Source organism: Oncorhynchus keta, chromosome 10 (assembly GCF_023373465.1).
Source record: "Oncorhynchus keta strain PuntledgeMale-10-30-2019 chromosome 10, Oket_V2, whole genome shotgun sequence".
Taxonomy (NCBI): Eukaryota; Metazoa; Chordata; class Actinopteri; order Salmoniformes; family Salmonidae; genus Oncorhynchus; species Oncorhynchus keta.
The window spans coordinates 22881348-22900129 of NC_068430.1; the positions used below are offsets into that span (position 1 = coordinate 22881348).

Here is an 18782-nt window from a genome sequence, read left to right on the forward strand (position 1 = left end):
CATAATCTCCCAGACATCTCGTTGGCACTCGCTAACCTGTGTCATCCTCCAGCGTGTTCTCTAATTAGACTCATCATAATCATCAGCAGCATCATCAAACTTCCCACCAGGCATCTGATCTCTCTATACCTCTATACCTCTGTCTCTATATTTGCACTATATATACACAAAGTATGTGGACACTCCATCAAATTAGTGGATTCGGCTGTTTCAGCCACACCCGTTGCTGTCAGGTGTATAAAATGTAGCACACCGCCATGCAATCTCCATAGACAAACAATGGCAGTAGAATGGCCTTACTGACTTTCAACGTGGCACTGTCATACTGTAGGATGCCACCAAATTCCTGCCCTGCTTGAGCTGCCCCGGTCAACTGTAAGTGCTGTTATTGTGAAGTGAGAGGCCACAGAAGCTCATAGAACGGGACCCCCAAGTGCTGAAGTGTAAAAATCGTCTGTCCTTGGTTGCAACACTTACTACCGAGTTCCAAACTGCCTCTGGAAGCAATGTCAACACAAAAACTGTTCGTTTTTGGAGCTTCATGAAATGGGTTTCCATGGTTGAGCAGCCGCACACAAGCCTAAGATCACCATGGGCAGTGCCAAGCATCGGCTGGAGTGGTTTAAAGCTCGCCACCATTGGAATCTGGAGCAGTGGAAACACGTTATCTGTACTGATGAATCACGCTTCACCATCTGGCAGTCAGACGGACGAATCTGGGTTTGGCGAATGCCAGGAGAACGCTACCTGCCCGAATGCATAGTGACAATTGTAAAGTTTGGTGGATGAGTAATAATGGTCTAGGGCTATAGTTCATGGTTCGGGCTAGGCCCCTTATTTCCAGTGAAAGGAAATCTTAACGCTACAGCATTCAATGACATTCCAGACGATTGTGCGTCCAACTTTGTGCCAATAGTTTGAGGAAGGCCATTTCATGTTTCAGCATGACAATTCCACCAATCACAAAGCTAGGTCCATACAGAAATGGTTTGTCGAGATCGGTGTGGAAGAACTTGACTGGCCTGCACACAGCTCTGACCTCAACCCCATCGAACACCTTTGGGATGAATTGGAACACCAACTGCGAGCCAGGCCTAATCACCCAACATCAGTGCCCATCCTCAGTAATGGTCTTGTGACTGAATGGAAGCAAGTCCCCGCAGCAATGTTTCAACATCTAGTGGAAAGGCTCGTATAGCAGCAAAGGGGAGACCAACTCCATTTAATACCCATGCTAATGGAATGAGCTGTCCGTCGAGCGGCTGTCCACATACTTTTTGTCATGTAATGTATCTTTCCATCTCTCCACACTGTGACAAACGCCTTTTAACTGAGTAATCACATTGATTTACATTGATTTATGGAGACAAATATAGACCTGTACTTTTGAATTCATGTGGCAGTGTTACCTGCATGAAAGTAAGCTCCTGTACCTCTACTTACATACTCATTAGTTTGTGCAAATTGCTCTTAATTTGTTGTTAGCTGTCAACCAAGCTGCAAGAATACCATACTGCTTCCTGATGACGCAATCTCAATCGCACTCCACACCTCCCTTTCTCACATGGACAAAGGAACACCTATGTGAGAATGCTGTTCATCGACTACAGCTCAGTGTTCAACACCATAGTGCCCACGAAGTTCATCACTAAGCTAAGGACTCTGGGACTTAACACCTCCCTCTGCAACTGGATCCTGGACTTCCTGACGGGCCGCCACCAGGTGGTAAGAGTAGGCAACAACACGTCTGCCACGCTGATCCATAACACTGGGGCTCCTCAGGGGTGTGTACTTAGTCCCCTCCTGTAGTCCCTGTTCACCCACGACTGCGTGGCCAAACACGACTCAACATCATCATTAAGTTTGCTGACAACACAACAGTGGTAGGTCTGATCACCGACAAGGATGAGATGGCCTATAGAGAGGAGGTCAGAGAACTGGCAGTGTGGTGCCAGGACAACAACCTCTCCCTCAATGTGAGCAAGACAAAGGAGCTGATTGTGGACTACAGGAAAAGTTCAGATTAGATACAGGGTATTTGCCAATTCTACTTCTATTTGTACTGAAGTATATATTAAGGCATTATCACTATGGGATTATATATGTTGTAATAGTTTCTACTGTGTCTGCAGGTACTCCAAGCTGTCTGACCCCGCTAACTGGCTGAGGATCAACAGGACCAATGGTCAGATCACCACAATGGCTGTGCTGGACAGGGAGTCTATGTACGTCAGGAACAACATCTATGAGGCCACCTTCCTGGCTGCCGACAATGGTAAGTCTGGTAAGTGAGTGTGTGTGCATGTGGTAATTCTGTGTGTGTGGTGTGTTTGTGTCTGTCTGTCCTCCTGTGTGTACGTGTGTGTGCGTACCGCATCAGTGTGTATGTTGCCTGCTAAATGCATCCCTTGTGTACTGTGGAGAGGAGTGAAATATCTGTCTAAATGTGCCACAGGTGAGTGCTGTCGAAGCTGCTGTAGTGATCGGTGAAGTACTCTAAAACCAATCGCCCCATTTCAAATAGAGGTGCTTACTCTCTGTGTTTGAGAGAGAGGGCACAGGTGGTGTTGTACCACAGAGATATTAAAGATTGGTTTGAGGGAATGAGGTGTGCTGCCCTCGAGTGCACAGAATTTAGGCAAACAAGCTGTTGATTGCCTATTGATTCCAGACACCAGTCTACATGAGGATATATTCTACTTTAATTTAATTTTGCTTTTATTCATTCTGCTCCACTAAGGAAGGAGCTCAACAAAGCACTGAACCAATCACAACAGACAAGCAGTCAATGGTGTACTCTACTGTGCTGAGGCAATAGACCTTTACATAAAGTATCTGTAGCTCATGCACTGCTTTACTTTGTAATAGAATACAGAGATGGATCTCCTCAGTGTGATGAGCTTGGGTGAACTCCATTCATGCAGACAGAGCAGCATCAGTTACTTAGCAGAAATTATAAACTGGGTGGTTCGAGCCCTGAATGCTGATTGACAGCCATGGTATATCAGACTGTATACCACATTTATTTTACTGCTCTAATTATGTTGGTAAACAGTTTATAATAGCAATACGGCACTTCAGGGGTTTGTGGAATATGGTCAATATACTGCGGCTAAGGGCTCTTCTTGGGCACGACACAACGCGGGCCTTATTGCTTAAATACTCCATGATAATCAGTTGGCTATACAAAGTTATAGTAGTCTTTTCTCATAGACTGTAGGTTAGGGTGTGTTTGTTGTCACGGTATATTGTAGATTATGGTGTGTTTGTTGTCATAATATATTGTAGGTTAGGGTGTGTGTCACCTCAGTGCATTTTAACAACAGTCCCTGTGTAAGGGAGATATGTGGTGCTTTCCAGTAGAGTCGTTTCATGTGTCCTCTGAGAGTGCTGAGCTCCCGACTCACGCAGAGTGAAATATTTATGTGCGGTTTCATTTATTATGGCTGTCATCAGTGGGAGCTTTTAGAACAAATGCATGCTGTATTCTTCCATCACTCTCAAACCCTCTCTCAATATTCTCTCAGCTCCCTCGTTTTTCTCTTTCTCTGTTTCTTCCTCATTTCCCTTCCCTCTGTCCCTTTGCTCTCTTCTATTTTCATTCTATTTCTCCCCTCCAAATGAAATTCAATTGACCTCAAGTGATTTTTAGACACGGTATATTATATGGCAGCGGGAAGATGTTTTGGGGTGAGCACCCCAACTTCCTGAAGCTGTGCTGTGTATATGCATGAAGTTTCTGTCGTCCTCAAATTGATTGAATTTGTCTCTCTCTTCCTTTCTCCCCTTCTTCCTTATCTCCTCCCATGTCTCCCCCCTCTTTCTCTCCCCTCGCACCCCCCTGTCAGGTTCTCCCCCGGCCAGTGGAACAGGTACTCTGCAGATCCATCTGATAGATGTGAATGACAATGCTCCGGTGATGATGCCCAAGGAGGCCCAGTTGTGTGAACGCGCCAATCCCCACTCCAAGGTCAACATCACAGCCTCCGATGCCGACGCTGACCCCCATGTGGGGCCCTTTGTGTTTGAGCTGCCCTCCTACCCCCCCAGCATCCGACGCAACTGGACCATCTCCCGGATCAGCGGTAAGACATGGGATCTCCGCTAGAGGTGTAGTGTGTCATTGTTCAAATTCTGTAGTCCAACTTCTCTACTTGCAATTATATTAGCACAGCTGAAAACTGTTGTACTGATTAAAGAAGCAATAAAACAGGTCTTCTTTAAACTAGTAGAGTATCTGGAGCTTGAGCACTTGTGGGTTCGATTACAGGATCAAAATGGCCAGAAACAAAGAACTTTCTTCTGAAACTCGTCAGTCTATTCTTGTCCTGAGAAATGAAGGCTATTCCATGTGAGAAATTGCCAAGAAACTGAAGATCTCGTACAACGCTGTGTACTACTCCCTTCACAGAACAGTGCAAACTGACTCTAACCAGAATAGAAAGAGGAGTGGGAGGCCCCTGAGCAAGAGGACAAATACACTAGAGTGTCTAGTTTGAGAAACAGACGCCTCACAAGTCCTCAACGGGCAGCTTCATTAAATAGTACCCCCAAAGCACCAGTCTCAACGTCAACAGTGAAGAGGCAACTTCGGGATGCTGGCCTTCTGGGCAGAGTTCCTGTGTTCCCATCTGAGATATGGCTTTTTCTTTGCAATTCTGCCAAGAAGGCCAGCATCCCGAAGTCGCCTCTTCACTGTTGACGTTGAGACTGGTGTTTTGCAGGTACTATTTAATGAAGCTGCCAGTCTTAATTTCTCAGAACAAGAAAAGACTGATGAGTTTCAGAAGAAAGTTCTGTTTCTGGCCATTTTGAGCCTGTAATCAAACCCACAAATGCTGATGCACCAGATACTCAACTAGTCTAAAGAAGTCCAGTTTTATTGCTTCTTTAATCGGAATGACAGTTTTCATCTGTGCTAACATAATTACAAAAGGGTTTTCTAATGATCAATTAGATTTTTAAAATGATAAACTTGGATTAGCTAACACAACATGCCATTGGTACACAGGAGTGATGGTTGCTGATAATGGGCCTCTGTGTGACTATGTAGCTACTCCATAAAAAATCATCCCTTTCCAGCTACAATAGTCAGTCACAACATTAACAATATCTGCAATGTATTTCTGATCAATTTGATGTTATTTTAATGGACAAAATGTATGTAGCTTTTCTTTCAAAAGTGACCCCAAACTTTGAACGGTAGTGTCAATTATTCTTACCTTTATTTAACTAGGCAAGTCAGTTAAGATCAAATTCTTGTTTACAATGACGGCCAAACCCGGACGACGCTGGGCTAATTGTGCGCCGCCCTTTGGGACTCCCAATCAAGGCATGTTGTGATACAGCCTGAACTCGAACCACTGAGATGCAGTGCCTTAGACCGCTGTGCCACTCGGGAGTCTCATCCTATGTGGTTGTCCCACCTATCTATCTTAAGATGAATGCACTAACTGTAAGTCACTCTCGAAAAGAGCATCTGCTAAATGACTGAAATGTTCAAATGTAAATGCTGTTGATTTATATTGTCTAAATCTTGTCTGATGTGTGTGTGTGGATGCTGGCTCCCTGTGCGTTTGCTTCTGTGTAACAGGTGACATGGTGTGGTCTCAGGCTGATGGCCTGTGGTATAAAGGAGCTCTTATATGTCACCATTCTCCTAGAGAGTAAATGTCTCTGTCTCATGTTGACGTATGACTTGTGTGCTTTGTGACAGATCACATCCATTCATCTCCCTGCCCTGATAGACAAGATGTCATCTGTGCATGTTGATGTATAACCCCCTTTCTGTTGGCAGTCCGATACTGTTGTTTTAGTTGGGAGTATTTCGTTGGAAATATACTGTTGTTTTAGTTGGAAATATGATTGGAGATATTGTGCTGCAGATGTGTGCCTGCCTGCGTGTTTATTTCGCTACAGTGACTACTTGTGTATTATTCTGTATGTATTTGCATGTACTGTATCTCTGCCAGTACTGCTCACATGGCCACAGATGACTACAGTAAAACTCTGGAGTGGTCAACTGTTTATATCTACACCACTGCTATATGCTTCTAGCAGTGACTGGACATTGTGTCTGTGTGACTATGTGCAGGTGACTATGCCCAGTTGAGACTGAGGATTCCCTACCTGGATGCAGAGGTGTATGATGTTCCCATCATCGTGTCGGACTCCGGTAACCCGCCCCTCTCTAACAGGTCCATTATAAAGGTCAAGGTGTGTCCGTGTGATGACAACGGAGACTGTACTACCACCGGAGCTGTGGCTGCTGCCGGATTGGGGACCGGAGCCATCATAGCCATACTCATCTGCATCATCATACTGCTTAGTGAGTATGATACATACTTGTAAACACACACATGCACGCACACACACACACACACACACACCTGTGTTGTAGGTGTCATTGTCTGTATAATCATACTACTAGGTACTGTATATCATGTACATTACATGTACATCATGTACATTACACACACCACCTCTGTATTATCCCTGTTCACTCCTCTGTCTGTGTTGTATTGTGGTGTGTGTTATATGTTGCAGTCCTGGTGCTAGTGTTTGTGATGTGGATGAAGCGCAGGGAGAAGGAGCGTCAGGCCAAGCCCCTGCTGATCGACCCAGAGGACGACGTCAGAGACAACATTCTGAAGTACGACGAGGAGGGAGGAGGAGAGGAGGACCAGGTCAGTGTTATACTCATTACACATGCAGAGCAAGGCTTCATCTAACAACGCAGCCATAGAGATGATGGCGGTGATGATGATGACGATGACAACGATGATGATGATGATGATGATGATGAAGATGGCATATTTAATAACTGTGATTGCACTCAGACACTTCCTCAGTCATTTTTACAGTCCCACTGAGTCTCCTTCCTTGCTCTGTGTTGCAGGACTATGACCTGAGCCAGCTGCAGCAGCCTGAGTCTGTGGAGCACATAATCAGTAAACCAGTGGGGGTGCGCAGGGTGGACGAGAGGCCCATCATTGCTGAGTCCCAGTACCCCGTCAGACCCAGCCTGCCCCACCCTGGAGACATCGGAGACTTCATAAACGACGTATGTTAACTATTAGACATCAGAAGTAATTTATCTCAAAAGACTATTTAAGTGTTCTAATGTTTGAGTTTCTATACCAAGGAGCAATCACAGTAACAGCATAGTTCATAACAGCACAGTTCATAACAACCACAGTTCACAACATTCACAGTAACACCACAGTTCATAACAATCACAGTAGCACCACAGTACATAACAATCACAGTAGCACCACAGTTCATAACAACCACAGTTCATAACATTCACAGTAACACCACAGTTCATAACAATCACAGTAGCACCACAGTTCATAACAATCACAGTAGCACCACAGTTCATAACAACCACAGTTCATAACATTCACAGTAACACCACAGTTCATAACAATCACAGTAGCACCACAGTTCATAACAATCACAGTAGCACCACAGTTCATAACAACCACAGTAACACCACAGTTCATAACAATCCCAGTAGCACCACAATTCATAACATTCACAGTAACACCACAGTTCATAACAATCATAGTAGCACCCACACACACACACAGTTCATAACAATCCCAGTAGCACCACAGTTCATAACATTCACAGTAACACCACAGTTCATAACAATCACAGTAGCACCACAGTTCATAACAATCCCAGTAGCACCACAGTTCATAACAACCACAGTAACACCACAGTTCATAACATTCACAGTAGCACCACAGTTCATAACAATCCCAGTAGCACCACAGTTCATAACAATCCCAGTAGCACCACAGTTCATAACAACCACAGTAACACCACAGTTCATAACAATCACAGTAGCACCACAGTTCATAACAATCCCAGTAGCACCACAGTTCATAACATTCACAGTAACACCACAGTTCATAACAATCACAGTAGCACCACAGTTCATACCAAACTTAGCAACAAGCATGCCATCAGTATAATCACTATTGCCTTTCTCTCCTCAGTGTTAACTAAGCCTCTCTGTCTCTCTCTCTCTCAGGGTCTGAGGGCGGCGGACAACGACCCCACGGCCCCGCCCTATGACTCCCTGCTGGTGTTTGACTATGAGGGCAGTGGCTCCACGGCCGGCTCTGTCAGCTCCCTCAACTCCTCTAGCTCAGGAGACCAGGACTACGACTACCTCAACGACTGGGGCCCCCGCTTCAAGAAGCTGGCAGACCTCTACGGCGGGGGAGAGGACGACTGAGAGAGGGGTGTGGGTGGGGTACGGAGTGGGTTCGGGGGGAGGGATTGGGGTCAGATGCTCCTCGAAACCACAGGCAGGGCCCAAGCAGTACCACATGAGATACTCCCATAGTAGACCAGTGAGGAGAGGACGGAACCTAAGAGAGTGTTCTAGCTGACGGCCTGTGACCTCACCAGGTTCTGCTGCTACTCTATTCTGGCTTTTTTTAGTGGCAAGTTTTTAGTGTGTTTTGTTTCTCACTCTACTGGACGTCGAGCTATCTGGGGATGCGAGACACTTCTGAGAGACAGGAGTGCTGACGCTCGTTTGGCTTGGATGATGAAAAGGAAAATGATAAACTCATCTCCTTTTGGCTTAACGCTGAACACAATGTACAGAAAGACACTCTTTCTCTCTCTCAACTTGAATTTCCTTAGAACAGAAGCACTGTCATTTTATAAAGTGCCTTTGTGGTGTGTTTTGTATCGGACTCCTGCTATCTCAGGGTTGGTTGCCATTGGAGAAGTTTCGAGCGGCACACTCCCTTGTAACCTCCGCCACCCCCCCAACCTTCATATGAGTCCCTCTCCTCTGCTCTCTGATGTCACAAGAACTGCTGTACCCAGCAGCAACACAGACGAGAGAACCACACAAATAGGGCTGGCTGTAGGTTAAGATCAGTTATACTCCTTTTGGAGAACTACTACTAAAGCAACCCTCTGTCAGTGATACCTGATACATCACTGGGCTGATTGAAGACTTACCCAACCATCATCCGGTCAACACAACACTGACATTGGATGTGTGTATGTGTGTCTGTTTTTAAAACTGAGGGGGGTTTCTAACAAACAGAGAATGCCTGCCTTTCCTCTGTGAACTCATGAGTCCAGGAGCCTATACGCTCAGATGCTTGCCTGCCCTGTACGGTTTTGTGTTGCTTTCCACACTGTAAAGCTTATGTAGGCATGATCTGAATAGTGAGATAGTATAACACAGTAAGACTTGAAATGGCTTGGAAAGAATGCACTGATAAAGAAGCATTAGAAGGATTTTTCTGGCCTTGAACATTCCCATTTTTAGGTCAACAAAACTATTGAGAGATGCATGAATTATTTTATTTTTTATGTTTTACTTAACGCACTTATTCTTATGTGGTGAGAATGTGAATATACTCTGTAAAAAGACATTCAAAAAACAACATGCTGTACGATACCTATTTTTTAAGTATTCATTTAAAAAAAGTTGCTGCTCCAGCTAGCTCTTCAATAGGCTGAAAGATGTTTTGGAACAGCTATTTTCAATGTGTGTGTGTGTTTCTTTTCTCAACTTTGTCAAGATGCTGTACGTTTGTTTCAGTTTATCTTTTCTATTCTTTCATTTTTTGGGGGGTTGTTTTTTAAGAATTAAGACAGTTTTGTTATAATCCTGTTTTTTTTATATGTCAAATGCAGCCCTCCCTCTTCTCTTGTGTCTTTGACGAACGCCTTTCTGTCTGCCTCTGGACTTGGGACTGTGAAAGGGTTAAACAGCCATGTCTGCTGATAGTTGTTCTATTATTAAGTGTATCTGAATCATTTTCTTCATTCATCTAGATACTGGATATGTGCTTAAGAAAATAAATGAGACATGTTTTAAAAATGTTGCAACTTACTTACTACTACCTAGTTCATGTTCAACCATCAGTGGGCTTCACTCTAACCTTCTTGAGCTCTGCATCGGCATGAATTTTAAGCCTGAACCCTACCCATGCCCGTAACATTCAGGCCCGATTGCTTCTGACAGAAGTATGAAATCAGAAATGGCTTCCTCCGTTAATAAATCCGTTAACTACATATTACTGATCAATCGGGAATTACCTTAACATTTTAGCAAGGATCTCCCGCGATACGGATTGAATCCAGACTTTGTGTTGGAGGGCTAGGAGAAGGAATAGACACAGTGACGACCTTTTCCTTGAAGTTGATTGATTAACTGAAGGTGATGACCTCTGTGTTTTAATGTGAACGTCAAGGGCCCTTCTCCCTCACGGTTCTAGCATTTTGTACATTGCAAAGCAAAGAGTGGAAGGAATACTCTGCAGGGTAAAAACGTATATTTGTGTCCATCCCTGTGATTTCAATTAATCAGCTGAGGCCCCAAAAAGCGGTGGGGGAATGGAAGGGTTTTAATCCTCCCCAGCTGTGTCTATCAATTAGCCACACCATTAATCCCCAGGACCTAAATCTCATTATATAGAGCGCCTTCAATAAGACACCCAGAGAGAGGGGAGAAAAAGGGGGGAGAGATATGGGCTAAAAGGATGCAGCCTACAGTGAAAAGATCAGAGCTACTGTATATGGGTACTTCAGAGACCTGAGAGGATGGACAGAGCAGAACCTACAAAGGGATGTTATATTGTATTCTTTAAAAAAGGGTTGTTTAAAAAGGGGGGGGGGTTAGACCCAGGTTCACTCAGACCCAACTCTTGTTACGAGAGAGAGAGAGAGCTGTGCTGATAGGCTTTGGGAGCATGCTACATACTGTGGCTGATAATGAGGTGTGCTTTGATTCTACAGTTAATCTCTACACTTAAGAAAGAAGCCTGGCATTAAGGAGATTAAATATTCAAGCTTTCTATATAATAAGGAATCCTTCTATATAATACAGAATACTTTTATTCGCAGTGCATGGTGACTCACATCTAGGGTTGCAAAGGGATATTACTGGAAACTTTCTAAGTTTACCAGTAAACTACCAGAATTTTGGTAGCTTTCAAGGATTTTATGTAACCGATCATGAAATATGCTTCAGAATGTCACAGGTGATCCTCTTTGTGTTCTTATCACATGTAAAATATATGAAATCATTGAATAAGATTATTTTTAAATAGAAAATGTAATGACAAAACTGTAAAACATTATCCTAAACATAAGCCATCAATTTAGTGAATTACCGTTGGTGTTACAGTTGAGGGTTTCAGTATGGAATATGCTTTCTTTTATAACCTTTTTTATATATATTATGTCATTGTTTTGGCATCAAACTGGTGGCAGTTGTGAAACAAATCAATAGTTGGAGGAGTTGCAGATGATGATGATGAAAAAGGAGAGTTACTTTAGTGTTTCTTCAAGGGTTATGCTACCTCAATATATCCCAAACATTAAGAACCCCCCATTCTTGATACACATGGGAAAGTGTTAGGCCCAGAAGCATTGCAGTTTCTGACACAAACAGATAAGCCTGGCACCTACTATCATATCCCATTCAAAGGCACTTAAATATTTTGTCTTGCCCATTCACACATGGCACACATACACACATACACAATATATGGCACACATACACAATATATGTCTCAATTATCTTAAGGCTTAAAACAAATTTAACAAGTGACATCAATAAGGGATCATAGCTTTTACCTAGATTCACCTGGTCAGTCAATGTCATGGAAAGAGCTGGTGTTCTTCATGTTTTGTATGCTCAGTGTATTGACAAGCAGTTCTTGTGGCTCTGCATTGCTTGATAAAGAGAAAGAAAAGCCAAGTTGAGGTGACTTGTTGTTAAATGGTGTATACTAAGCAAGAGCTTAGTAGTTGGCCAGCAGCCAGCCCCTTATGTATTGTAAATAAAGTTCTCGTTTTCAAATGCATTCAGCCCAGCTCTTTTCATTTCCTGTCCATAAAGGCCCTAGTCTCTTGGGTTGGCAGTGGGAACAATCCAATCTGAGAATGACTCTGACGGGTTTTGGTGGTGCCCGGATAATTTGCTGTTTACAATTTAGTGCTGATGGGGCTGCTTCGGTGCGAGCAGCACCATGGGAGGGACTTGTTTACCGGGTCTGTTGTGCTGACACAGCGGAGCACTCCTGCTATTTAAAGATCAGGTCGTGAATGAGATTAAAGCAGGACAATCAATTTGATGTTACTACTCAGAGTGTAAGGGCTCTATTCAACCTGTATCGCTGAAACCCTACAGATTGCGCAATAGATATTTAAAGGCAATTTCTGATTGAGCCAATGCAGCATTTACCATGAATGCAGTCTACGCAAACGCAGGAACATTGCCTTTAAATGTAAGTCATGCTGTAACGCTGAACTTCCGCTGTATGGATTGAATAGAGCCCTAAGTCCAGTCCGGTCCACATCCCAGTCTAATGTACCTCTGGTTACTAATTGAAGGGTTGAGAAATGCAATGGTGGAGAGAGAGCAGAGTGCAGAGCACCAGATGGGTTCACATCAACGTGTAAAACTCTGTATTTATGCAAACAACCTTGTTGAATAACTGACTTCCTGCATCTACCCTTCCCAATATTGCCTTATCTGGTCCTGTCAGAGCGCAGTGAAGGGTTTAGAAGCCTTCATCCAGGGCTAATGTGGCCTGGGGTGAAGTGTATTTTTTGTCTGAGATCTGCTCTGGCCTCTATGTCCATTCAATTCCATTCCCATTTGTCAGGTTCAATACAGGCATACAGACTAGTGTTTTACATGAATACTAGATTGGAAGCAAAGTGATTAGTATAAATAGTCATCAGCCTGCACACATGTACTAGCATTAACTGTGTAAGTGTAATGATATTCGATTAACATGATGGAGATTCATGTCAACCTATCTGGTTATGTGCCTGCTGTACTGTAGGTATGACTGCATTTGGCTGATGAGTCTCCATAGCTGTCAGACAAACTTAGCCATGTACAGTGGCGATTTTACCATGTAAATCTTGGTGGGGCAAACTCAAAAACATTTTTTAGATGCATGCCAGCAAAGCCTAAACACAACACATTAATTGCACTATAACAGTGACAAACGGTGCCCATAAACTGTTAGCTGTCCCAACAGCAGAGCTTTCTTTTCAGCACCATGGAGTGAAACCTTACCACTGCTACACCTGGCTATCAGTGGAGCCTTGTCTGACAGCAAAACAGTTCATTCAGCCTCATTTGCTGCCTTTAAAAAAACACAACTGATATGGCTGACTTACTTAAAACCTCTCTGGGATAGGTGGGACGCAATCGTCCCACTTGGCCAATAGCCAGGGAAAATGCAGAGCGCCAAATTCAAATAAAATACTATAAAAATCACACTTTCATTTAAATGACACATGTAGGATACCAAATTAAAGCTACACTCGTTGTGAATCCAGCCAACATGTCAGATTTCAAAAAGGCTTTCGGCGAAAGCATAAGATGCTATTATCTGATGATAGCACAACAGTAAACAAAGAGAGTAGCATATTTCAACCCTGCAGGCACGACACATAAAGCAGAAATAAAAATATAATTCATGCCTTACCTTTGATGAGCTTATTTTGTTGGCACTCCAATATGTCCCATAAACATCACAAATGGTCATTTTGTTAGATTAATTCTGTCGATATATATCCAAAATGTCTATTTATTTGGCGCGTTTGATCCAGAAAAACACAGCTTCCAACTTACGCAACGTCACTACAAAATATCTCAAAAGTTACCTGTAAACTTTTCCAAAACATTTCAAACTACTTTTGTAATACAACTTTAGGTATTTTTAAATGTTAATAATCAATCAAATTGAAGACGGGATGATCTGTGTTCAATACAGGAGGAATACAAACTGACGCTACTTTTCTGGTCACGCACCTCTAACAAACAGTCCGCATGAAGTGACACACATTCTGAGCTGTGCTACTTCTTCATTACACAAAGGAAAAACCTCCACAGATTTCTACAGACTGGTGACATCCAGTGGAAGCGGTAGGATCTGCAGGAAAGTCGATTAGAAATCTGGATTCCCCATGAAAACCTGCAGTAAGGAAAACCTGCAAAATCGGCAGTGTATTAAATACTTGTTCTACCCACTGTATTTCCCTGGCATATTACTTAAATTATGCAGCAGCATACAAGCCATTGTTGGACTCATCGTTGTGCTGTGCTCACTTGAACAGGAATGTGGCTCAGCGGTCCGTCTTGTGGGCAAATTTTGTCATGAAACTTTGTCATCAAAGTCTGGTATTTTCTGGATTTATGGTGCTTTCAAGACAACTGTGAAGTCGGTAAAAAAACAAGCTTGAATCATGACGTCAGTGATCTTCAGGTCGGAGCTCTAGAAAGAGACCCAATTTCCTGACTTGGAATTCCGAGTTGAATGTTCAAAGCCTATTTTCCCAGGCGGAGTTAGTTTTTGTCTGAGTTCCCAGTTGTCTTGAGCTCACTGAAGTCTGAGATTTCCAAGTTCCGAGTTTCTGGTTGTTTTGAACGCGACAGAAGTCATGCTGGATTGACAGCATGGCCAATGTATTCAACCTTTTCTGGCCTATAGTGGTGCATGAGAATGTTTATCCTTTTTAGCTTGGGAAAGAGACCCTTAAACCCAGACTTGGACTACACACCCTCTCCACCGAATAGCAGGGGAAGCAAAATAGTAATTGCTTTGCAAAGCTTGCAGTTAGCTACTGATTCCTTCCAAACCACCCACTGTTGAATTTTCAATTTCAAACTTGTTGTGTAATGTTAATGTCCAATGGCCGAAGAGCACCGATATGTTTTATCTATAATTTCTCTTCATATGACAAGGATGGAAATTGATTTGCCAGTATCAAATCAAATCAAATATATTTATATAGCCCTTCGTACATCAGCTGATATCTCAAAGTGCTGTACAGAAACCCAGCCTAAAACCCCAAATAGCAAGCAATGCAGGTGTAGAAGCATGGTAGACATGTGTCTTTCATCAAAGTTTATGATGAGTATTTCTGTTATTTGATGTGGCTCTCTGCAATTTCTCCGGATATTTTGGAGGCATTTCTGAACATGGCGCCAATGTAATCTGAGGTTTTTGAATATAAATATGAACTTGATCGAACAAAACATACATGTATTGTGTAATATTGAGTCCTGTGAGTGTCATCTGATGAAGATCGTTAAAGGTTAGTGAATAATTTTATCTATATTTCTGCTTTTTGTGACTCGGAAAATGGCTGAATGCTTTCTGTGACTAGTTGCTGACCTAACATAATGATACGTTCTGCTTTTGCCGAAAACCCTTTTTGAAATCGGACACTGTGGTTGGATTAACGAGAAGTTTATCTTTAAAATGGTGCAAAATACTTGTATGGTTGAGGAATTTTAATTATGAGATTTCTGTTGTTTTGAATTTGGCGCCCTGCAATTTCACTGGCTGTTGGCGAGGTGGGACACTAGGGTCCCAAACGATCCCAGAGAAGTTAATCATTCTTGAGATGGTTCTACAACTTGATTGGAGTCCACCTTGGGTAAATTCAATTGACTGGACATGATTTCAAAAGGCACACACATATCTATATAAGGTCCCACAGTTGATAGCCATGAGGTCAAAGGAATTGTCCATAGATCTGGGGAAGGGTACCAAAACATTTCTGCAGCATTGAAGGTCTCCCAAAACACAGTGGCCTCCATCATTCTTAAATGGAAGAAGTTTGGAACCAACAAGACTCTTCCTAGCACTGACTGCCCAGCCAAACTGAACAATCTGAGGAGAATGGCATTGGTCAGGGAGGTGACCAAGGGCCCGATGGTCACTTTGCCAGAACTCCAGAGTTCCTCTGTGGAGATGGGAGAACCTTCCAGAAGGACAACCATCTCTGCAGCATTCCACCAACCAGGCATTTAGAGTGGCCAGACGAAACCCACTCGACAGCCCGCTTGGAGTTTGCCAAAAGGCATCAAAAGGACTCTCATACCATGAGAAACTAAATTCTTTGGTCTGATGAAACAAAGATTGAACTCTATGGCCTAAATGTCAAATCTGGAGGAATCCTGGCACCATCCCTCCGGTGAAGCATGGTGGTGGAAGCATCATGCCGAGGGGATGTTTTTCAGTGGTAGGGACTGGGAGACTAGTCAGGATCGAGGGTCAAATTAATGGTGCAAAGTACAGAGAGATCCTTGAAAATCTGCTCCAGAGCACTTAGGACCTCATACTGGGGCGCAGGTTAATCTTCTAAAAGGAGAATGACCCTAAGCACACAGCCAAGACAACGCAGAATTGGCTTTGGGACAAGTTTCTGAATGTCCTTGCGTGGCCCAGCCAGAGCCCAGACTTGAACCTGATCGAACATCTCTGGAGAGACCTGAAAATTGCTGTGCAGCAACGATGCTCCCCTTCCAACCTGACAGATTTTCAGAGGAACAGCAGAGAAGAATGGAAGAAACTCCCCAAATACAGGTGTGCCAAGCTTGTATCGTCATACCCAAGAAGACTTGAGGCTGTAATCAAGTACTGAGTAAAGGTTCTGAATACTTATGTAAAGTATTCAAAAATATGTTTTTTCTTTGTTATGAGGTATTGTGTGTAGATTGATGAGGGGGAAAAAACTATTTAATCCATTTTAGAATGAGGCTGTAATGTAACAAAATGTGGTAAAAGACAAAGGGTCTGAATACTTTGTAGGTCTGCAATAAAGTATCCAGAAGTGTAGGTTTGCATTCTGTGTGTGCGTGCCCGCGTCTGTGTGTGCATGGGTGTGAAAGGTGGCTGTTTAAATGGTGATTGGCTTTTCATTTATTGGTTTACACAGATGAGAGGTCCTTTCCCCACTCGGCCTGGGTGTGTGTGCGAGTGTGCCAAGGTTATTATAGTTGTGTTTTTATATTAGTTTTAATGATTTGTATTTGACATTCAATAAAGTTTCAATTCGTTTTCAGACCTGACTTACTCATTTTTATTTAGTTTAAGTTTAATATACACATTTCTCATTTGTATTTCTACTATTTTGTTTCAGTATTGACTTGACTTTCCAGTGTGGTTTGATCACCCTCACTGGAGAGGTAATTTGAAGGTAATTTGTAATATTGCTAATTATGATGAAGTTTATAGTTCTAAGCCATATTTGTGATTTGAACCAACGGGAAGATGGAGAGGTCATTGCCTTTAACTAAGCGTATGCTGTCTTAAGTTTATTTTACTATGACAGTATGGGTACAATTATTTTCTTTATGACGTTCTTAAGGGTAGGGATTCTAATTCGATTTTGTTGTTTAAATTATTTTGTTTTATTTTCTGACCAGTAGTAGTGTTGTTTTTGTTTACACATGACTCGGATTGGGAGTCATGTGTAAAAATGGGGGAGGTAACAGTCCTCTGAGGTTTTGGATTGAAGTTTACACACCTTGAATGATATGTAGGAGTGTAGAGTGATATGCGAAGGTGTGTATTGTTGTGTTGTTTGTTCTGTTCTGTTCTGATACAAATCTCACCAGATTAGGTCTGCTCGATTGTTGGGATTTCTCCCAATGGGTTATTGGTCTAACTTCCTGATCCTGTGGCTCTGCAATGATGTTGACAGTTGTACGGGTTTTCCTGTGGTGAAGTAGAGGCGGACCAAAATGCAGCGTGGTGGTTATTCATGTTCTTTAATTTATAAAGAAACTACACATGAGATAACTAACAAAAACAACAAACGTGAGAAAACCTAAAACAGTCCCATCTGGTGCAAACACAAAGACAGGAACAATCACCCACAAACACACAGTGAAACCCAGGCTACCTAAGTATGATTCTCAATCAGAGACAACTAATGACACCTGCCTCTGATTGAGAACCATACTAGGCCGAAACATAGAAATACCCCAAAACATAGAAAAACAAACAGACTGCCCACCTAACTCACGCCCTGACCATACTAAAATCAATTTTAAAAACAAAGGAAATAAAGTTCAGAACGTGACAACAGTATGCCCAAAATTGATTTAGACTTGTCTAAAATGGTTTATTTTGGGGTATCGGGTTGATTGTAGAGGTCTACACATTATAAAGAATTACAGTAATTTAGATGAAGATGCATTAAGATACTGATCTGTATTATAATCGTGAAAAGAAAATGAATAGTAGAATTATAGGATAATTATACTGGATGTTAACATAAATGTACATTCTGCCAATGTTGATGTGTTTTTGACTTTGAGTGATAGGACCAATTTAAATCACTGAGCAATGTCATTGTAAATTTGGGTTGGATAATTAATTGGGTTTTGATTATGATTTGGAAACTGAATCATTTTTAAAACTGATGGATTGATTGGTGATTGGGGAGAGTGAAACTGATCCTAATTTCATTTCCATTACCAAATTATGTTTTTGATGATAGTGATAATGCTCAGGAACTATAGCAGGTATGGTGTTAATGTCACGTAGAGACGATAGGAGTTGCCTTATAAGTAGTGGAATCATGATGCTTGTCTTGGGTCTTCATTAGGCACCAAGGCATACATTTTACTTAAACCAGGAGTCACTACCTGGATTTATCCAACAAGATGTCCTAATTTTAGTTTCTGGGATGGAAATAGTTATTTCCACCATACTGGTCCATTGGAGTGTGATAGATAGCTAAAACTTATTTTATTAACCTCTCTAGGGTATATGGGACGCTAGCGTCCCACCTGGCCAACCTCCAGTGAGATTGCAGAGCGCCAAATTCAAATACAGAAATACTCATTATAAAAATTCAGAAAAGATACAACTATTTTACATTGGTTTAAAGATGAACTTCTTGTGAATCCAGCCATGGTGTCAGATTTCAAAAATGATTTACGGCGAAAGCATACCTTACAATTATTTGAGAAC

General features: G+C 42.4%; 1 protein-coding gene across 2 annotated transcripts in view; it reads left to right on the forward strand.

Annotated features, from left to right (window-relative positions):
• LOC118388391 (cadherin-4-like) overlaps positions 1-8783 on the forward strand; it is a 325932-nt gene extending 317149 nt beyond the window's left edge. For both annotated transcript variants that reach the window (XM_035777425.2, XM_052526700.1), the window contains exons 12-17: positions 2133-2275; positions 3849-4085; positions 6095-6328; positions 6547-6686; positions 6899-7063; positions 8042-8783. In XM_035777425.2, coding sequence (XP_035633318.2) covers positions 2133-2275; positions 3849-4085; positions 6095-6328; positions 6547-6686; positions 6899-7063; positions 8042-8248 — 1126 coding nt within the window. In that variant the 3' untranslated portion in view covers positions 8249-8783. The remainder of the gene's footprint in view (positions 1-2132; positions 2276-3848; positions 4086-6094; positions 6329-6546; positions 6687-6898; positions 7064-8041) is intronic.
• The last annotated feature ends 9999 nt before the right edge of the window (positions 8784-18782 follow it).